At 41.2% G+C, this 22564-nt stretch overlaps 3 protein-coding genes across 4 annotated transcripts in view; all 3 read left to right on the plus strand.

Moving 5' to 3' along the window:
• The window catches only part of LOC117673941 (uncharacterized), a 145115-nt gene extending 131487 nt beyond the window's left edge, over positions 1 to 13628 (plus strand). Inside the window, exons 21-24 of the mRNA XM_087885175.1 lie at positions 8573 to 9001; positions 9689 to 9803; positions 9931 to 9998; positions 10575 to 13628. Coding sequence (XP_087741301.1) covers positions 8573 to 8603 — 31 coding nt within the window. The 3' untranslated portion in view covers positions 8604 to 9001; positions 9689 to 9803; positions 9931 to 9998; positions 10575 to 13628. The remainder of the gene's footprint in view (positions 1 to 8572; positions 9002 to 9688; positions 9804 to 9930; positions 9999 to 10574) is intronic.
• LOC148115573 (zinc finger protein 24-like) lies at positions 8684 to 10679 on the plus strand. Its single transcript, XM_087885176.1, has 4 exons — positions 8684 to 8899; positions 9689 to 9803; positions 9931 to 9998; positions 10575 to 10679. The coding sequence occupies exons 1-4, from the start codon at positions 8684 to 8686 to the stop codon at positions 10677 to 10679; spliced, it is 504 nt and encodes a 167-aa protein (XP_087741302.1).
• Positions 13629 to 16482: 2854 nt separating the features above from the next.
• LOC148115574 (uncharacterized) lies at positions 16483 to 21156 on the plus strand. 2 transcript variants are annotated; one of them, XM_087883763.1, is made up of 3 exons: positions 16483 to 16922; positions 18273 to 18402; positions 18921 to 21156. In XM_087883763.1, the coding sequence occupies exons 2-3, from the start codon at positions 18369 to 18371 to the stop codon at positions 20480 to 20482; spliced, it is 1596 nt and encodes a 531-aa protein (XP_087739889.1). In that variant the 5' UTR covers positions 16483 to 16922; positions 18273 to 18368; the 3' UTR covers positions 20483 to 21156. The 2 variants fall into 2 exon arrangements, with proteins under 2 accessions (XP_087739889.1, XP_087739888.1); XM_087883762.1 differs by having other exon boundaries at positions 16483 to 18402.
• Positions 21157 to 22564: the final 1408 nt, after the last annotated feature.

The raw sequence follows: 22564 nt of genomic DNA on the forward strand, positions 1-22564 counted from the left end.
CTTGCTGTTTGCTTGCAAGGAGGTAACTGCTGCCCCAAAGGATGGGGGCCAGTGGGTGGGCAGGGCTACATTTGGTGTATAAGATGCACCTAAATTTTCACCCCCTTTTGGGGGGTAAAAAGGTGCGTCTTATACTCAGAAAAATATGGTAATTAAATTTGCATCCTCAGTGTAGAACTGAGACCTGAGTCAGCCGGTATCTATACAGAAACATTGAACATTATTCAGTCAAAGACCTCATGATATGAGGAAATTGTCACATGGAGATCAATGTAGACTGTGTGGGAAGAGCTGAAAGGATGAAAAATTCCTCTCACAAAAGGAGCCAGAAGCGCCCCAAGCTAGTAAATCTACATTTGGATTAAATAAAATTAATTAAATATCAGTGGTGTGGTTTTGTTCTAGTCATGTATTATACTCTTTATAATATAAATTATAAACCCTTTAGTTGCTTTAAACATGTATTAACACAGGATTTTTGGAAGGATTTGGAGGGGGCATATTTCAGGATTTGAAAGGCTCATGTTGATTTGAAGCTCAATTGTCAGTAATAGTTCTGAATCAAGCTGAACAATAAAGAGACCGAAAAGAGCAGAGACGTTAACTCAGGTTTTTTAACTCCTTTTTTCTTTCCATCTAATCCATTCTTTCACTAATGGTAGCTAAATTTATTTTTTCCCCTTCGGATTTCCTTTTCACCTTTGTGCAGCCTAACTTCTGTTAAGAACCATGTTGCAATTAGCTCAAAAGTGGTGAGCAGGACCACCCAGTGAGTCTAGGAGAAATCCTAAATTCTGAATCATGCATACATCACTCTCAAAGATGAAATTTTCCTAGAATCATAAGGTCTGTTCTGTCCTCTTTACGTTACATGTTGCTCTGTGTGGAGCTTGACATTCAGCTAAACCCAACTATCCTCCAATAAAACAGTCCATGTCGGTAGATCTGGATGCTCTATTAAAGGAACAGGATGGGTGGGTGCATAGATGCATACGGGCACACACACACACACACAAAAACACTGCATTCCAGGTTTAGGGGACTTTTATCCACAGAGGATGGAGAGGGCCTTCTGTTTCCATTATTGTGTGTTAAGGATTATGTGGCTTGTTGGGGCAGCCTTCCCTCATGCAGCTCCCCGGCCACCCCCTCCTCCTCTCCAGAAATCTGCAGGGGAGACACATCTGGAGGGCACCATGCAAAGTCCATATTGGCTGCTTCTACCATTCCAAGCCCCCCGGGTGGTGGGAGGAAAAAGCCAAAAAAGGGCACCTGTGATGGACCAGGCAAAGCTGGGAGGAAGGGGGATCTGGAGACCAGGGTGAGCACCAAAGCCGTGTCCACCAGAGGAGCCTCGCTGTCCCACTCAGGCCACACAGAGGACCCCTGGATGGTGGTGCAGGTATCCGGAGCTCCTACAAGCGGAGGGCAAGAGCTCAGCATTCAAGCTCCCTGGGCATCGGGACCCCACCACTCAGCCCAGCCCTGCTTTCCCAAGGGGATGTCCATCCCTGCTTACCTCCTCCTCGAGGTTACTGCTACTGTGCTCGCTCTCCTTGGCCAGGTTGCTCATGGTGGGTACAGGAGGACAAGGCTCATGGATGCTGCTGTCTGCTTTGCCCAGCGGGCTATGGCCACAGCTTCCCCTCCTGGCTCGTGGGCTTCCCAGGCTGGAGGAGAGTGGAGGGGTGGCAGGGCTCCTGCTGGACAGGGGCTGCTGCTTCCAGTGCCACCATCGTGTGGCGAGGCGAGGCAGGTGGCAGGGGTGTGGAGTCCCCAGGTGAGCAAGTATGGTGTAGGTGGGTCGGGGCCAAGCGCAGCTTATTGGACATCTGGGCTCACATCCATCTGGCTACCAAGGAGCTGCAGGTGCTGCTGGGCACTGCCAGTTCCTGCACGCTCACCACCTCCTGTACATGCACACAGGGGGACTGCCCAGCTGGGCTGATGTGGGCCAGGGCCGAGGCAGTGGGGACAGCCCCCTTGCCATCTCCAGGACAGCCCTGCAGGCCAGATCTAAACACATTATGGGGTGGATCTGGCCTGTGGGCCTTGAGTTTGACATGTCTGCTGTAGGGGGTATATAGGGGGCATATGGATGTGCAATTCGAAAATCAGATAAAGGTGATAGATAATTTTTACATTCTGTCCAGGTGTTCCTCTTTTCATCAGGTAGTGGGGCATCCCAGTCAGATGTTTCACAGCTTAAGTCTCTGAATAATGCTTTACCTTGAATTGTGACAGGGGCTGCAAATCCTAATGGCTCTTAAGGTGATTTATTGCAGACAAGACACCCCTATGAGAGAAAGGTTTCTATTCTGTATTTACTTGGAAGATAAAGAAATCAGTTTTCAAGTCCCACAGGAGACCAAGATTTTGTTGGACAGGTAGAGAAACTGTCCCTAAATCGAAATCTCTTCAATCGTTAGAGTAGTCTTGAAATGGAAAGGCTTCCATAACTTCTTTACTGTGGGAAGCAATCTTGTGAAGCCTGAGAGTTGAACAGGCAAGCATTTCAAATTTCCTGATGGTAGAGCTGAAATAGTGGTCAAAATTCCAACTCAGTAATTTTATTAGATTTGTATTCTCTCTTTCCTTCAGAAAGTCAAGCTGGGGTACATAAGTACAGTCACCTTTCATTTTTCCTTCGTTTCAGCTGACTTATTCCTTTCTTCCTCAGCAACAAATTTAAATGAGATTCTTGTTAGGGATTTTTTTTTCTAATACCACTACTTTAAATAGAATGCCCTTTACTAAAGTAGAACATTGCCAAAAGCTTCCCAGTCAAGGAGCCCCTTCCTGGCCCCCCCACCCCTCATTTCTCTGCTCTTTGCATGAGCACCTTCCGTGCACAGAAAATCCACCAGGGGGGGCACTTCAAGCTTTGGGCCTTACAAGTTGGGAAGGCAGTGACGACATTCAGTTTTTGCCTTTCCAGGACACTGGACTCTCTCTCACTTTAACCTTTTGAGCTCTGGAGGAGTTTAAAAAGGCAGAAACAAAATCCAGAGGTGGAGAAGGTAGGGGTGTGTGTGTGTGTGTTGCCTAGTCCTCATCCAGGTTCAGTTTTTGAGTTTGAGGAGTGGGAGATCCCTTCCTGAGACCCCCTGTTTCCCTCCCTCCTAACCCCCCTTTCCCGTGGTTGTAAGAGGCATGGGGGAAAGCAGAGACCACGCATGCTGCCCTGGGGAATAAATCCAGATCCTCGGAAAGGAAAGTGGGGAGGAACCTGGAGAGTCCTTCACACCCCATTTCCTGATGAAGGCTCCTGTGTAGGGGGAGAGCTTGCATGGGAAATCTCAAGACGGAAATAAGAAATATATTTGCAAGAAAGAGAGGCAGATTGTTGTCCCCAATTCGGGTCTGAGCCTGGTGCAGAAGCCAATGATGGACGCCAGACACGAGGCGCAGGTTTTCCTTTTTTTTTATTATTTAAAAAGTTTTAACAATCATTACAACAATTTTCCCCACTCCCATCCCCATCCCCCTCTCCCTCCAACCCCCCTCCCCCCAGCCCCCCCCCCGACTTCCCAGAGCAAAAACAGGGTATAGCATAACAAACAAAAACTAAAATAAGCTAACTTTCTATGGTCTCCAAACTCCCTCTTGCTCTTTAACTCCCCTTTCAACTAACTAAACATATTCAAAAAGAAAATATAGGTTTCATTCATAAGCTATTTGAAACTTTTTAGTCTGATATTTGTTTTGAATATAGTCAATCCATCTTCTCCATTCCAATATATATCTTTCATTTGAATGGTCCTTCAAATACGCTGAAATTTTGGCCATCTCTGCTAAATTCACTACTTTTAGTGTCCATTCTTCAATAGTAGGCAAGTCTTCCTTCTTCCAGTACTGTGCCACCAAGAGTCTGGCTGCTGTTATTAAATTTAAAATCAACTTAGTCTCTATAACAGTACAATCTGTAATTATGCCTAACAAAAAGAACTGTGGGGTAAATTTTATCTTCTTTTTGAGAATATTTTGAATAATCCACCATATTTTTATCCAAAATGCCTTAATTTTTTTACATGTCCACCATATATGATAATACGTGGCATCATCACATTCACATCTCCAACACTTAGGTTGCACACTTGGATACATACAGGCTAGCTTTTTAGGATCCAAATGCCATCTATAAAACATTTTATAAAAATTCTCTCTTAAATTTTGGGCTTGAGTGAACTTCACATTTCTAGCCCATATTTTTTCCCATGTTTCCATCATTATTGGTTCTTCAATATTTTGTGCCCACTTTATCATACAGTCCTTAACTAACTCCGTTTCTGAATCTATTTCTACCAACGCATTATACAACCTTTTTATGTGCATTTGACTTTGATCTCTAATCTGTTTTACCAAATTCTCCTCATTTTGCAGAAAACCAATTTTCTGATCTTCTCTCCATCTAGCTTGCAACTGTACATATTGAAACCATATTCGAATTGTCCTTTCTTCTCTTAGTTGATTCAAAGATTTTAATTGTAGTATACCTCTTTCCTTGTTAAGAAGCTCTTTGTATGTAATCACATCTTGTTTTTGCTGTACACTTATATTTTCTATCGCGTGTCTGGGTATTGCCCACAATGGTAACTTCTCATTTAGTTTATACTTATACTTTTTCCAGACACGCAATAGAGCATTCCTTAATATATGACTTTTAAAAGTCTTGTCCACTTTCTTATCATATAATAATATTTTAGCAAAAATCTTGTAATCTGTATTTAAAAGTGATATGGGCCTATAATTTTTTGGCTGGGTGTGGTCTTGCTCCTCCTTTGGAATCAGAGAAATATAAGCTGTCCTCCAAGATGGGGGTACATCTCCTCCAGATTGTATATTAGTAAATAATTCTTTGAGTGGTCCGACCATTTCTAACTGCAAATGTTTATAATAAGCAGCTGTCAAGCCATCCGTCCCAGGAGCTTTACCCACTTTCAACTGCTTAATTGCAAACATAATCTCCTCAGTGGTTATTGGTTGATTTAAACCCTCCCTTTGCTCTTTTGTAATTGTAGGAATATTCTCTTTCTGTAAATATCTATATCTGTACCTTGAATTTTATCACTAGCATACAACCTCGTATAAAATTCTAAAAATGCTTTTTTAATTATATTTTGTTGATAAACCTCTTTACCTTTATATTCTATTTTCTCTATAGTCCGTGACTTTTGTTTTTTCCTTAACAAATATGCTAACCATCTCCCTGGTTTATTAGCATTACAAAAAATATTATGTTTAGCATATTGCAAATTAGTTGCAACCTGAACTGCCATTAACATATTAAATTGCCCTCGCAATAAATTAATTGCTTCTTTTATTTTCTTATCTGCTGGATTCAATATCAAACTTGTTCTTTTTTTCTAATTTCCTCTTCTAAATCCTTCATTTCTTTTTCCTGTTTGCGTCTATATTTATTATTCAAATATATCAAAATGCCTTTCATATATGCTTTACTTGCATCCCATACCATTTCCATAGATGTACCCTTATGCATATTTATGATAAAAAATTCTTTCATAAATTTTTTACATTCTTTTACATTTTCCTCATATCTAAACAGATTTTCATTTAACCTCCAAGACCTCTTAGATCCCCTTCCGTACTCTAATTCCATCCAAACTGGACTATGATCTATTAAAACTCTTGGACAAATCTTCGTCTTCTTCACCCTGGAAAAAAGATCATTTGTAATTAATATTAAATCAATCCTGGAGAAAGATTGATGTCTATCAGAAAAGAAAGTAAAATCTTTTTCTTCAGAGTTTCTCTCTCGCCAGATATCTCTCAGCTCCATATCCTCCATCATTTCAAAAAACGATTTTGGTAATCTGGCATGCGTTGAAATGTTCTGCAAGAGCCCCTTCTTATCTTTTTTAGTGTCCAAAACTCCATTCCAATCGCCCAATAAAATACATGATTTATAATCCCATTGTAGTAACTTGGAATGTAAAAGCTTAAATTTTTTTTCCTGTTGTTGGTTCGATGCGTAGACTCCAATTAAAAGTATTTTTTCTCCTTTTATTAAAAGTTCAATTGCTATAAATCTTCCTTGATCATCTGCTTCAATTAATTTGGCAATTAAGTCTTTTTTTAGGTATATAACTATACCATTCTTCTTCTCGGGAGCAAATACAACAAAATGTATACCTAACCTTGCATTCATTAAGTATTTTTGATCTTTACTTCTAATATGAGTCTCTTGTAAACAAATTACATCATTTTTAAACTGTTTCAAATAATAAATATTTTTCTCCTCTTTTGTGGTGAATTTAGGCCGTTAACATTTCAGGTCAAAAATCTAGTTGCCATCCTTGGCCCCCTGAAGCATTTGGAGCATCTGCTGGAAATCTCCATGCATTTTACTTTTTGGCCTTGCTCCTCCCACTGCTTCTGTTTTTATAGTATCTTGAATCATTTGAAGTTGCTGCAGTCTTAGCTCTTCTTGATGCTTGGCTGCCGCTCGAGTCTGTCTTTGATCCTTAGGTTCTTCTATCTCCAAAGCTTGAACAGTAGTCGAAAATTGTATTAATTCTTCTTGAACAATCAAATCACCCTTTTGGGCCTGTGCCAACAATTCTTCTTTCTCCCCCTTTCTTGCCCCCTTTATTTCCGTCTTCCTTCTAGCTTCCTGGGGCTGTGGGCATCCAGCCTTTAATACATTGGTATAGAAATCTTTTGCCTTCCACACTGAATTGAGATGATATCTTTCTCCTGAATAATTCACCATTAGACCAGCTGGAACTTCCCATCTATACTGTATCTGACAGTTTCTCAGTTCTTCCACCAGAAAGGCATAATCCTTTCTGGCTCTCAACATTTTGGGGGGAATTTCTTTCAGTGTTAAAACCTCCTGCCCCTGCACTTGAAGTTTATTTTTAAAAGTGACTTGTAAGATTTCATTACGTAATCTCCTTGTTGTAAAATAGACTACAATGTCTCTTGGTAGATGTTTCTGTCTGGCCACCCATGAATTAACACGATAAATTTTGTCAATTTACCATTCAAAATTTGCTTTTTGATCTCCCATTATCTGTGCAAATGTTTCTGAAAAGATCTCTCTCAAATTCTCTTGCTTATTTTCCTTGAGGCCTCTTATTCTCAGAGCAAATTCCATGTCTCTATATTGTATCATAATCACATCAGCCTCTGCTCTTTCCATCTTGTCCTGGACCTCCCCCATTTTATTTTCCAAGTTCTCATTAGTCTGCTTAATTTCTTCCACTTTTTCATCTATTGCTTCAATATGTCCTGCCAATTCTTGTACTGCCATGATAATATCTTCTCTAATTTCTTGGTTTCATTTTTGAATAGTCTCTTTGACTTGAGCTATCTCTTCAGCAACCTCTCAAGTTTGCTCCTGAAATATTGAAGCAATTTTTTTTTCTGTAACAGAGGCTTGTGTTTTGAGGGCTTCCTGCAACATTTCAAATGTTAATATTGTTGGTTCCGTTGGAACAGAGAGAGATTGCAATCTGGACGTTTGAGCTGGCGAAGTCCTAGCACTTTTGGGGACAATAGCCTTAATTTGTTTTGAAGCCATTTTTGGTTTCCAATTTAAATTTATTCAGCTGCCAGAACAATAGATCCACCAAATCCAGAAATCAGTCTTTAAATAATATCAATCCTTTTTTTAAAAATCACTGCTGTAATCTTTGATCTTCTCCTTTTTTTTTAAAGCACAAATCTCTAATTTTGAACAGGGACTGCCAACACTAAAAGAAACTTTCCTTTTTAACTTTTGCTTTCACGCCCCATTAAAGCTCAATCACCATCTTGGTTTCACTTTCTCCCCTTAATAAGTCAGAAGGAAGTAATACACATTTGGAGTTAAAGTTCAGTAGTTGCAGATCTAATCTTTCCTGAGTTTTCTCAGCCTGCTTCCGAATGATGTTTATTCCAAGCGTTGTTTGCAGGGGTGGTCGCGGCATCTTCTTCTGCTTAAAGCAGAAATGTCCCGGATCCGGAGCTCTGTCGGGCTTCCAGGGAGCTCTCACCCTTCGAGCCCCAGAATTGTTCCTGGGGCTCCTTGGGGAGCTCCACCTACGCCTGTCTGCTCTCTTCCTCCCCTTTTCCCGGGGAGAAAGTTTCCAAGCCGCTAGACAGCTGATTTGCGCTGTTCTAGCGGCTTTACGAGATCGCGGGGCTGGCGCTCAAGAAAAGAGCGTCCTTGGCGCCTGCAGTGCCACCGGAAGTCGAGGTGCAGGTTTTCCAGTTGCTCTTTATTGGAGTACTCCAAGGAAAAGGGCTCCTGGCAGTGGTGAAATCCAAATTTTTTTACTACCGGTTCTGTGGGCGTGACTTGGTGGGCGTGGCAGGGGAAGGATACTGCAAAATCCCCATTCCCAGCCCACTCGGGGGCCTGCCAGAGGTGGTATTTGCTGGTTCTCTGAACTACTCAAAATTTCCGCTACCGGTTCTCCAGAACCTGCTGGATTTCACCCCTGGCTCCTGGCCAAAATGCCAAGAACCAGGAACAAAGGATTAAGAAAGCTTTATACATTAAAGAAATGAAAAAGCATTTGGAGATACACAACTTTCCTTGCACTAATTTAGAATTGTTTTATAGGACAGAGAAAGAATGGCAAGCCGTCCTTTAGCAAGTGGGGGAACTGGAAAAGGCCCTTCCGGTGCTCAGTCTGGAATCCACGGGGAGATCTGGGCAAGAACTGGGCAGAAGATGCTGGAAGAAGGAACCATCGTTTCACAAGTTCACGCCTGGAACTTCAGGAGCGTCCAATATCGGGAGGATGAAGGTCCCCGAGGACTTTGCAGCCAACTCCACTACTTTTGTAGTCGATGGTTGAGACCAGAAAAGCACACAAAAGCGCAGATGTTGGACCTGGTTGTTCTGGAGCAGTTCCTGGCGCTTCTGCCCCTGCAGATGGAGAGCTGGGTGCGGGAGTGTGGAGCAGAGACCAGCTCCCAGGCGGTGGCCCTGGTGGAATGCTTCCTCCTGAGCCAGGCGGAGGAGAAGAAGGAGCAGGTTGAGTTGCAGGTGAGAGGACGTCCTCTTGGGACTCCAGAAAAAATTGAATATAATAAACAAGAAGTTCACATTTTTTGTATCCTTTTCATAGTTTTATTAAGCTTATCAAGATATAAAATATAAAAAAATGAAAATAGTAGGAAATGGGTAGAAAGGGAAGGGAAAGAAGTGTAGGGGAAAGCGGGGGGAAGAAAGAAAACAATTGACTTTTTTGGCGCAGTCACATAAAATGATAACATTACAGCTTCAATGTTTTATTTTTACATATTTATTTGAACACGTATTTGAATTTTTATATATATATCTTTGGTAGTTTATCATTGTTAACAAGAAGGATACATCATTTTATAAAAGATTTATTTTAAATTATAATTTAATACAAATGTTAAACTGTTCAACTACGTCTTCCCCTTGTTCAGGCATTGTATTATACACAAAAATCTTTGCCTTTGGATCAACGTATTCAAATTTTGATGTCTTCTTACCAGACTTTCCTGGCAGTCATACTATGTGTAGATGCTCCACTAATCTTTATGTAGTTCCCTTATCCATTCTAGAAGAAAGATTTTGCACAGGGATTTATTTCTTCCTTCCCAGCCTAATTGATCGACACCGAGTGATTTGCAGTGGTGTTCACTGGAAAAGAAACCACTTCATGATGTGTGATGTCCATTAATTCTTTTCTCCTATTTCAAGTCCTTCGCAATGGAGATCAGAGATCCTGAGAGAAAGAGGCATCCGTCAAATCTCCCTGAAGAACTGTCTTTCAGGGGGATCCCTCAGGGAGATCCAATTCAGGACACCTCAGGAGGTAATATAAGGTCTTTTCACTCCTTTGATCAATCCTAAATTTCTCATCTTCTCTGTGTCCTCTCCTCTATAGCTTTCCGCCTCCCATTTCACTAATGATGCTTTTTGAAATTCTGTCTTCCTCACAGGGAAGAATAGAAGGAAGTTGACTCGTTGTTCTGAGGGAGCGGAAACCGGGATTGAACCTCCAACTCAGGTAAGAAAAGAACATTCATTTACTAGATTCTTATTTTCCATTTCCCTCAGGAAATCAGAGTGGTGGATTCTACTTACCTTTACTACCAGTTCGCAGTGGGGCCGCGTGTGCATGCTTGCTTCACTGATGCACGTGTGCGCTCTTCTGCAAATACGCAGAAGCGTTTTGATTATGTCGGGGTCAGTGGGCTGGGCCTCCCACCAGTTTTACTACCGGTTTTATAGAATAGGTGCGAACCGGGGGCAAACCACCACTGATGTGGACAGCATAAGTACTAGTTGTAAGTGCGAAAAATGGGCATGTCATTTTTTTTGCTGCTGTGTAACTTTGAATAGTCACTAAAAAGTAAAAACTGTTGTTAGTCGAGAACTACATGTAGTGTCTTCTGCCATTTTGCCCTCTGCTTTTGGTTGGTGATTCTTTTTAGGAATTTTTTTAAGACTAGTATTTTAAAAACAAAAGTCTTTTGCTAATTACTGTGTTTACCCGAAAATAAGGCCCGGTCTTATATTCTCTTAGGCCCCGAAATTGCACTCAGGCTTATTTTCGGGGGTGTCTTATTTTTTTCACATACAGGAGGTAGCGAGCCCACCAGCCCAGCCCTCTACATCCCACACCTGCTTGCCTCAGTCGCAGTGGCCCAACTTTTCGGCACATCCTGTTACAGATGAAAATACCTAACCTGATATCTGTAAATATGTGTGCTTGTTTATATGTCATTGTGTGATGTCATTGTGTCACTTACCATTGGTTAGTACTTACCATTAGCCCCGCCTTCTCTGTATATAAGTTCTTGCTCCTCCCAGATTAGTGCCTGTCTAATTGTGTTCCTGAGGAAGAAAAGAAATAAATATTACTATTACAAGAAAGCCTACAGTCTCTTATATATGGGCCTAACCAGGATAACCAAACTAGCAACAAATTGGTAGCAAGAGGATGGTTTGGTAGGCCCAACCGAACATAAAGATGCAAGACTCACATAACGACAAAAGAAGACCTGCCACCAGATACATAACGAAAAGAATGGCAGCTCAACTAACTCCTGACAAATATACACCACTTGAAAATATTAAGAAACAAACGCAATTACAAGAAAATGAACTGCTAACACCAAACAAAGAAGATGAGGTAAAAAGAAAAATACTAGAATTAATAGAAACAACTACAGCTGAATCAAATCTGCTTGTGAAAATCCGCAGCATAATAAACGACCACGGAACAGCAGCAGATAACGAAAATAACAAACAAGAAAACTGCAAGGTAAGAAATTCAACCCCTGACTTCAAAAATGACACCAAAGATGGCGACAGCTTCCCGCCTTTTTCATGGCAGCCATCTTACCCACCTAATACCTCTAAAATGCCTGACCAATTACTAAAAGAATTCCAAACCTCAAACTACGAAATAAAAAACAAAATCTACCAAGAAGATGATTACCCGAGTCCAAAAATAAATAAAAAACAATTATTTAAACAAAACAAAGCTCAACCTACTGAAGTAGAAATAGACAATGCTATACAGGTGCTAACTGCAGCACTCGGGACTAAACTAACAATACCAAACAAACAACCAGAAAATGAAATAGAAAATTCTAAACTACCATCTACCAAAGGCCAAAAAGAAATAGACTGTCTAAAGAAAGGCCTAGCCACCCGAAGAAAGACAAGCTGGCAATCATACTTACCTACTGAAGAGCAGCTCCCTGAACAACCCGGCTCCATTGGCAATGGCGGCCCGCCTCAAGCTCCACTTACTGACGACCTCAGAGAAGACTCCCCGATGAGCAGAGCAGCACCCCAGGCATTCTTCAGTCACCAGAGGCCCTCCGGAAACAAAGCAGAGCAACAGAAGGCCGTCTGGGACTTCACCCCAGGAGCTGCAGACACAGGAACCTCCCTCATCGACTGCTGGAGAAAAATGAGGACTGAGCATGCCCAGAACGAGCCTGCAAAGAAAGAAGAAGGAAACATAAATACAAGTCAGCGCAACATAGAGATAAGTAAATACAGACATACATCTACCATACCCAGGCCTTATTGTGAGTATGCTAAGGTCTTAAATCATGGACAGCTACTAAACATGAATAACACCTCACTACACTCAGGGACAATACCTCCAGACTTTATAAAATTGAAATTAGATGGAAGCAACTTAATGGAATGGGATCAGTGTTTACAGATTGTATATATGAAAGAAAATGTTTTATTTTTTATTGATAACCCACCAAATAAGCCTTGGACCTATGAAATAGACTGCCTCCACCACAAAGCATACTATATGTTAATTGTTTCTATTTCCCCAAGTATACTCCCCAGTATAGAGCATAATTTAACTGTATTTGAAGTATATCAAAAATTATTCAGACTGTTCTATAGCAAAAATGTAGCCACTACCACAAAAATCTCTAGGGAATTCTATTCTGCCAAACTAAAACATGATACATCCATGAGTGAGCATATCTTGAATTTAAACGCTGTAAGAGCAGACCTTATTCAAAGGGGAGAAACCATTTCTGACAACACCATGAAAAGCATTATAATTAACTCACTAGATCACAGCTGGGATAACTACATTACACTAATAGATAACCTAAGTATAGAGCAAATTACTTTAGAAAACCTTACCAATAAGCTTATTACTGAAGATAGACTTAGAAGAGAGCGATATACACAACAAAGAGAAGGTAGAAATCAAAGAAGGACTGATTTCAGGGCCAGAGACAGATACCCACATGAATGTCTCACATGTGGATCTGAAAGACATCAGAGTAGAGACTGTCCCAAGAATATAGGATACAGTGACTCATATAAACACAAGGATAGAAGAATACACTTTTTAGACAGAACCTCCCCAGATTACAGGTATAAGAGAAGAGAATCACCACACTCTAGAGAAAGACAAACATACAGAAATAACCCTAGAGAAAATAAGAAAGGATCACTATATGGAATAAGAAATAATAACACTTTGATATCTGATTCACTCAACACCTGGCTCATAGATTCAGGAGCCACATGCCATACAACTCATAATAGAGAAATATTAAGTAACTTCACTGAAAAGAAATATTATATTAAAGTAGCAAACCAAAATAGAGTCCTAGTGAGAGGAATAGGAGACACGCATATAAAAGGTATAGGAAAAATAGAGGGGGTACTATTTGTGCCCGAAATTCCAAATAACATATTGGCAACCCTAAAGTTAAGCTTAGACAATGCAATAGAAACCACTTTCAGAGGTGGAAAGGTATTCATGACTAAGAACAACAGAAACATAGGTAAACTATTTACAAATGATGGACTAACATACCTACTGCCACAAGATAACGAACTAGTCTATGCAAACTATCAATTAAGAAACAAAAAACCAAATTCAGATAGCCATGATGAAAATAATGATAAGAATGCATCAAACACTGATACTAATATGTCTGAAAATTTAAACAATGGAAAACCTATTCACGATAATTGTAGTCACTTACTCCACAGAAAGCTAGGACACGCGAGCTTTCCAGTCATACGAAAAATGTTAGAGTGTTCCGAAGATTTAAAAATAAAGAACTGTAAAAATTACTTAGAATGCTCTGTATGCAATTCTTCCAAAATTAAAAACAAGCCAAAACCCAAAAAAGCCACCCGCACCACACAATCAACCTTTCAACTAATTCATATGGATGTAGTAGGCCCATTAAAACCTTCAATTAAATACAAAAAAAGATACTTCCTGACCATAGTCGATGACTATAGTAGATTTGGTTTTGTATACACCCTTAACCACAAAAGTGAGGTTTTCAAAAAATTTAAGGAGTTCTTTAAAATGGTAGAAACACAATACAATACCAAAATCAAACAAATAATGACTGACAGGGGGTCGGAATTCCTATCCAACGAATTTTCAATTTGGCTAAAATCACAAGGAATATTGCACTTTAAATCTTGTCCATTTTCCCCATTCCAAAATGGAGTCTCTGAAAGGAAGAATGGTTTGCTACAAACCATGGTTAAATGTGTGTTAGATGATGCTGGTTTAAACCAGTCATTCTGGGCTGAAGCCCTTAATTATTCCAATTACACTATAAATCGCTTATGGTCCAGTACAATCAATAAGACCCCATACGAACTCATGTATGGAAGGAAACCAAAAATTGGGCATTTACACGTATTTGGTGTATCTGCTGATGTATATGTGCCCTCACAGTTAAGACGCAAAGGAGAGAAAGTATCCAAAAGACTGATATTTATGGGGTACGAATCAGGAACCAAGGGATATCGCTTCATTGATAAAAATAATCACTTCATTGTATCCAGATCTGCCGTGTTTCATGAACACATGAACTGGTCAAAATTACATCTCAATGAAATTTACCCAGAATCAAAAAATATTACACACACGCACGCAAAACATCACACATCAGATACGAACCCCAAATCCACATCTACTAACAGAATCAAATGCCCAGTAATAGTTAATGATGAATGGAAAAAAGGACACCCCACTTTGAAAGTAGATCAATTAACCGAAAAAGAAGCTAAGTATATGCATAGCGATGAACATCCCCAGAATAGGCCCATTAGATCCAATAGGGGCATAATTCCTAAAAGATTAGATGATTACGTACTGTCTATCCAAGCTAAACACCTGACTCCTAACACATATGATGACATACTTAAGCTACCCCTAGAAGAAAAAAGTAAGTGGGAGGAAGCAATGAAAAAAGAGATGGACAGTTTGAGAGAACTAAATGTATATACACCAACAGACCTGCCCACTGAGAAATCCCCTATTGGCACTAGGTGGATCTATAAAATCAAGGAGCTAGAGGATGGTAAATTCCTATACAAAGCCAGGTTGGTGGCTCAAGGCTTTGCCCAAAGATTTCCGGATGACTATGAAGACACTTATTCCCCAACCGTTAGATCAGAAAGCGTGAAAACAGCACTAGTGTTAGCTTCTATCTTAAATCTGGAAGTATATCAATTTGACGTGCAGACAGCCTATCTGCACGCTGATCTAGATAAAGAAATTTATGTGAAAGCACCCCCAGGAAAGGATACAAAAAAGGGAGAAATTTGGCTATTAAACAAGAGCCTTTATGGACTAAAACAGTCCGGTAAGCGGTGGTATGAGTGCTTATCAAAGATACTTAAAAATATGGGTTTTGTAGCTACTTCATCTGATTTTTGTTTTTTCACAAAAAAAAATAATGATTCTATTGAATATGTTTTGATTTATGTTGATGATATATTGTATTTTGGACACGACAAAATTAAATGTGATAATTTCGCTGAACAACTAGGCAAAAATTTCAACTTAAAAATATTAGGAAAGGTAAATAAGTATCTAGGAGTCCAAATTGACAAAACAGATAAGGGGTTCAAATTATCTCAGAAAGACAAGATTATGGAACTCATACAAAAATGTAATTTAATTAATTCAAAAATTTGTGATACTCCTATGTCAACTGATTTTTATAGGAATGTGTATAATGAGTACGAACCATTCAAGGATAACACGTTATATCGATCAATTATTGGGTCCTTATTATACATATCTAATTGGACCAGGCCTGATATCACCCTTGCTGTAAATTTGTTGTCAAGACATGTAAGCAATCCTAACTCATACCACTGGGAAGGAATTAAGAGGATTCTAAAATATCTAAAGTCTAGCATTGATATGTGCTTATTCTTAGAACCATTCATTTCTGAAAAACCAACTTTGACCTGCTACGCTGATGCTGATTGGGCTACTGATTCAAAAACCAGAAAAAGTACTTCTGGATATGTTTTTCTTATAAATGGCTGTGCGGTGCACTGGTACACAGGCAAACAGAATTTAATTGCCACTTCCACAGCGGAAGCCGAATATGTTTGTTTATCCAAAGCGGTCAACAATCTAACTTGGTTCGATGACTTGTTAACCAATGTGTGGGATGAACCTGTTTATCCAATTATTATCAATGAGGACAATAAGGCAGCAATTGATATATCAGCTTCCGAAGCAATAGGTCAACGATCTCGACATATCGATATAAAATATAAACATGTAAGACAACTGTCAAGTATAGGATTTATTAAAGCTATCCATTGCAATACTAGTGAACAAATTGCTGATATCCTCACTAAGCCATTGCCAACCAAACAACATATGTATTTGACTTCCAAACTTGATGTGCATATATAATCTTAATAACCCACCATTAGTTAGGTATTTTAGAGGGGGATTTGTTACAGATGAAAATACCTAACCTGATATCTGTAAATATGTGTGCTTGTTTATATGTCATTGTGTGATGTCATTGTGTCACTTACCATTGGTTAGTACTTACCATTAGCCCCGCCTTCTCTGTATATAAGTTCTTGCTCCTCCCAGATTAGTGCCTGTCTAATTGTGTTCCTGAGGAAGAAAAGAAATAAATATTACTATTACAAGAAAGCCTACAGTCTCTTATATATGGGCCTAACCAGGATAACCAAACTAGCAACACATCCCGGTCTCCATCTGCCCTGCTTGCTGGGCCTGCTGCTGCTGGGACACTTTTGGCTGCTGGCTGCCAAGCAGCTGCCTCTTGATGTGATCAAGAATGTGATCTGAATAAAACCGGCTTGTCCTACTGTTGAAATGCCTCTAGGCTCCTTCTCGAAGGGAGGGTGACTCTTCTCTGCATTTCGCCATCATGCGCAGTGCAAGCGGCACTGCACAAGTCCACTTTTTATTTTTGATGCGCGCACAACTCACAGCAACTGGGACCGCTGGGGTGGGGGGACGCACTGGCAGCAGGCAAAGGTTTGCTTCTCCCCCCATTCTTTTCTCCTCTGCTTCAGTCCAGCCCAACCCTCCACCCAGCAGCTAAGGATGAGGCGCTCGCCCACCTCTCCATGAGGCCCCTCAGGGAACACGGCATACAAATCAAAAGAAAGCGCTGTGAGTCCAGGTGTCCTTTCCGTTTGTTCCCCCTCCTCTCTCTCTTGCCCCCTCTCTCTCCCTGGGAACTGTGTGGGGAGAGGGGAAGGCCATCCAGGGGACGCTGGCAAGGCACTCTTGGCAAAAGACGAAGCATCCCTGCTGCCAGAGCCCAGAATTTTAAGGCAGAAAAGTGAAGGGGGGGGGGTGGTAGATTTCAAAGGCCCTGGAGAAAAAGAGCAAAGCTCTTCTGTTTGCTGTCTGAAGCGGGTGCCTAGGTCAACCCTGCGGGAAGCAATCTGCTTCTCATGGGCTTGCCGTGTTACCTGAGAGGTCTCATGGAGAAGTGGGCGAGCACCTTGTTCTTTGCTGTGCGGCTTCTCTCCCCCGTTTCTCCTGTGCTTTAGCCTAGCCTTGCCCCCTATTACCCTCCGAAGAGGAAGGCCAAGGTTCAAAGGGTATGGGAGGGCCAGGACAAATCTGAAAAAAACAGACCCTTCCTCCCATGCCAGTTTTCCAGGATCAAGCCCGGGGAGCAGCTGGCAAAGAGGCAGCCCTCAAGCGACTGCTCTCCCTTTCCTCCTTCTCCTTCCTTATGAAGTGAGGGTTGAAAAGCCCCATCGGGTTCAGACACCATCCCACCGCCTGCCTTTGCTTGAGGAGTGTGCGGCAGAGCTGGAGGACTAGGTTGGACCACGGGGCCAAACGTGCACGGGCTCGGCCATGGCTCCATCCTGCCCTGCCCCTTGGCTTCACTCACCTCGCGGAGGCACCAGCAACAACTAAAGGTATGAGGTAAGTGGGGAAGGCATGTGATCTGGCCCACAACTACGGGCAAGCAAGGAAAGACAGAGTGGCAGAGGGTTCACATGGCGCATCTGGTAGGCCAGATTGCGTACCTCCCCCACCCCACCTGCGCCTCTGCCAGTGCCACTGCTATGAGGCAAAGCAAGTGGTGAGGCGGGGGATGGCGCTAAGGCGTAGCCCCTGCATTCTCAGCCCCCGCCGTCCAGCCTGGTCCTCCACTTCCATCGCACACTCCACACAAGCAAAGACAGGTGGCGGGACAGATCACATGCCTCCCCCCACGCCCCGCGCAAGCTGCAGTTGCTTCCAGACACCATCTGGCCCCTCCATGCCCTCTGCCCCACCCTCCCTGATGACGCAGAATCATTCAAGTTGACAAAGTCTGTCTAAAATATTTCTTTAGTCACCTGCTTTTTGTTCTGTCCATTTTATCATCTAAACCATGGATTCCTACTAAGCACAGCTACTTCCCTTAGTGTATATGTTTCCTTTGGGAATTTCTAAATAAGAGGAAAGATGCTGCAGTGCCTCCTCGGTCTGTTCTGTACTTTTTTCCCCTTTCAGGAGAGTGTTGTGTCCTTTGAGGAGGTGGCTGTTTATTTCTCCGAGGAGGAGTGGTCTCAGCTGGATCCTCACCAAAGAGCTCTGCATTGGGAAGTCATGCTGGAGAATTATAAGAACGTGGTCTCTCTTGGTAAGGGTTTCCTACTCTCCAGTCAGAGAGTTCAGGAAGACATTTAGTAGTTAGATGCCATTAGTTAGTTCTTCTGAAAACATCTCTAAATAGATATCCCCCCTTCAGAGGGAGAAAGGAAAAATTCTGTTTTTCTACTGCTCCTAGGAAGGAAATGGGTGTATGGCATTCTGCTTAGATGTATCCGATCCAATTTGCTTTTGTGTTTCTATTTAAACTTTTTAGTGACAAAGTAATTCCTTAGTTTGAGGTAATGTCAAACTCCATCACACAGATTTCAACTATTTTGGCCCAGATGCTTCCATATCATTCAAGTTTTTTGACTTCATGTCTTTTTCAAGGTTTTATGCCTCATCAATAGAGATATTATCATTTCTATACCATGCTATTATAAGGATACAAATATGCAGTATATATTAGAATTTGGCACAATACCTGAAGGCAATTAATATGACTTCTGACAGAGTGATCTTTTTCCCTAACCTTTCTCTCACTTTCATTTCTCTTTCCCTTTGAAGGTGAGAATGACAATAAAGACTCTGGAGAACCAATCAAAGTGTTTAGACAAGGAGACGTAATGGAGAAACCTGCAATTCAAACAGAATTCCAAAGGCAGGAGAGAAACCTGTCAAATATCTGGAATAAGGAAAGCTCACCTTCGATTGTTGCTCAGATGCAGGACTTTATTGATCAACGAGGAAAACTAAAGAAGAAATATATTGGGAAAGGTGTAAGACTCTTCAAAGACACATTAGATGTAAATGGATCCTGTCCATCACAAGCCAAGGAACCAGCCAATATATGCAAAGACGAAGGAAAAAATTACAGTTGGATATTCTCACTTTCAGAAGAAAATGGGTCTGAGGAGTCACAGAAAGGTTTCCATATTGGAGAGAAGTCAAATATATGTAATGAACATGGAAACAAGATAGTTAATAAAATGACATGCACGAGAGAGAAGCCATATAAATGTATGGAGTGTGGAAAGGGCTTTAGCCAAAAGAGTACCGTTATTACCCATCAAAGGATCCATACAGGGGAGAAGCCATATAAATGCATGGAGTGTGGAAAGGGCTTCAGAACAAGTAGTAATCTTAAACGCCATCAAAGGATCCACACAGGGAAGAAGTCATATAAATGCATGGAGTGTGGAAAGGACTTCAGTACAAGCAGTTACCTTACATACCATCAAAGGAGCCATACAGGGGAGAAGTCATATGAATGCATGGACTGTGGAAAGGGCTTCAGAACAAGCAATGAAGTTGCATCCCATCAAAGGATCCACACAGGGGAGAAGCCATATAAATGCATGGAGTGTGAAAAGGGCTTCAGAACAAGCAATCAACTTGCATCCCATCAAATGATCCATACAGGGGAGAAGCCATATGAATGCATGGAATGTGGAAAGGGCTTCAGAAGAAACAGTCATCTTAAATGCCATAGACGGATCCACACAGGGGAGAAGCCCTATAAATGCATGGTGTGTGGAAAGGGCTTCAGAATAAACAGTTACCTTACATTCCATCAAAGGAGCCACACAGGGGAGAAGCCATATCAATGCATGGAGTGTGGAAAGGACTTCAGAACAAGCAATGAACTTGCATCCCATCAAAGGATCCACACAGGGGAGAAGCCTTATAAATGTATGGAGTGTGGAAAGGACTTCAGAACAAGCAATGAACTTGCATCCCATCAAAGGATCCATACAGGGGAGAAGCCTTATAAATGCATGGAATGTGGAAAGGGCTTCAGAAGAAACAGTCATCTTAAATGCCATAGACGGATCCACACAGGGGAGAAGCCCTATAAATGCATGGTGTGTGGAAAGGGCTTCAGAATAAACAGTTACCTTACATCCCATCAAAGGATCCACACAGGGGAGAGGCCATATCAATGCATGGAGTGTGGAAAGGACTTCACAAAAAGCAGTGATCTTACATGCCATCGAAGGATCCACACCATAGAATATCCATATAGATGCTTGGAGTGTGGAAAGGGCTTCAGCACACCCCATAGTCTTATTTCCCATAACATAATTCATAGACTGGAGAATCCCCAAAACAAAGATACATTTGGGTGAGAATGTATGCTAATTATTGATTTAATGGGTTCTATGTATGGATTTATAATTTAAAGACTGAACTCTGAAAAGGGGTTTTGAATGTACATCACATGCAGGACACGCCCACTCCAGCTCCACGAATGGGGAAACCGTCGCAATGCATCACATGATGGCAACGTCATGCGGGGAGTTTGAAACCTGTGGTGTATAGGTTCATTTTATTTTATTTTTTAGAAATTAGCTTCCTGTTCCCCAACTGTCATCATTCCCCTAGTTAGTCATAGCTCTCAGAGGGATGCAAAGACATCTAACAGATGCTGCTTCCCTAAGCCCAAAAGGAAAATATCAAAAAAATGAAATTATTTACACCCATGGTGTAGAATCCCCAAAATTAATTATATTTGCATCCTCAGTGTAGAACTGAGACCTAAGTCAGCCAGTATCTATGCAGAAACATTGAACATTATTCAGTCAAAGGCCTCATGATATGAGGGAATTGTCACATGGAGATCAATGTAGAGCGTGTGGAAAGAGCTGAAAGGATTACAATTCCTCTCACAAAAGGAGCCAGAAGCACCCCAAGTGCTTGTACAATTTTCTTTTCAAGCATTATGGCCATATTTTGCTCTTCTGTAGTATGGTGAGGGCTAAGAAGTCCACCTATGGTTTAAATAAAATTAATTAAATATCAATGGTGTGGTTTTGTTCTAGTCATGTGTTATACTCATCTATTAAACTCTTTAGTTGCTTTAAAAATGTATTAACACAGGATTTTTGGAAGGATTTGGAGGGGGCATATTTCAGGATTTGAAGCTCAATTGTCAGTAATAGTTCTGGATCAAGCTGGACAATAAAGAGACCAAAAAGAGCAGAGAGGTTAACTCAGTTTTTTTAACCCCTTTTTTCTTTCCATGTACATCCTTTCACTAATTGTAGCTAAATCTCTTTTTTTCCCTCTTGCATTGTCACCTCCATATCCGGGGGAATCTCTTCAACCCATTGTAATCTTCAGTTCTTGTGGTTGGAACGTTTTTCTCTGTTTATTTATGATCTGTAGTTCATCAATGAATCCCAGTATCATTGCTCAGGCTGGTCCAGGTTATTTCTTGCCCCTCAAAGGCATTTTTGGGTCATAGAGGTAAGTCAGAAGGGATAAGACCTCTCACAAGCCAGAACGATCATGTAGGAATAAAGAAAAGTATTATGCGTACATGGATGAATAAAGTAGATGCAAGGGAAGACAAGATAGTGGATAAAACAAACGAGATTACAAGATAGTCCATGGGAGGACTGTAATTTAATTAAATGATAACCAAAAAAATTTAATAGTTGAAAGTTGCAGTTATATTGAGAAGCTTACTCGGGTTTCAACCAAGGTTTAAAAACTTTTCTGCAGCTGTTCTTCTTGCCTAGTTTTTTTTTTCTCCTGCTGTGTAGTTTTGTCTCTCCCAGGTTTGTTTCATGTACCTCCCTGAACACAGAGGAGTGGCTTCTGACGGATCTCCTTTGTGCAGCCTAACTTCTGTTAAGAACCATGTTGCAATTAGCTAAAAAGTGGTGAGCAGGACCACCCAGTGAGTCTATGAGAAATCCTAAATTTTGAATCATGCATACATCACTCAAAGATGAAATTTTCTTAGAATCATAAGGTCTGGTCTGTCCTCTTTACGTTACATGTTACTCTGTGTGGAGCTTGACATTCAGCTAAACCCAATTATCCTCCAATAAACAGACCATGTCAGTAGATCTGGATGCTTTATTAAACGAACAGGATGGGTGGGTGCATACATGCATACACACACACAAAAACACTGCATTCCAGGTTTAGGGGACTTTTATCCACAGAGGATGGAGAGGGCCTTCTCCTCAAGCTCAGGCATGATTGGTAGTTTCAAAGTTCAGATGTGGATAAAAGTCTGCAAGCTTGGAATGGTGGGGGGCAGGGTGGATGTGCATAGCATGTCAAAGTAGATCTTCTTCTCCCAATCCCAGACATCCTTGGCATTTCCCTGTCCGGTGCCCTCTCTCGGCAAAGCTGGAGGCGGTGGATCACATGTTGCAGGTGGAACCGTGGAGGAGAAAGTTTGCAGGAAGCAGTTT

Source organism: Pantherophis guttatus, chromosome 2, assembly GCF_059756535.1.
Source record: "Pantherophis guttatus breed Tessera chromosome 2, ASM5975653v1, whole genome shotgun sequence".
NCBI lineage: Eukaryota > Metazoa > Chordata > Lepidosauria > Squamata > Colubridae > Pantherophis > Pantherophis guttatus.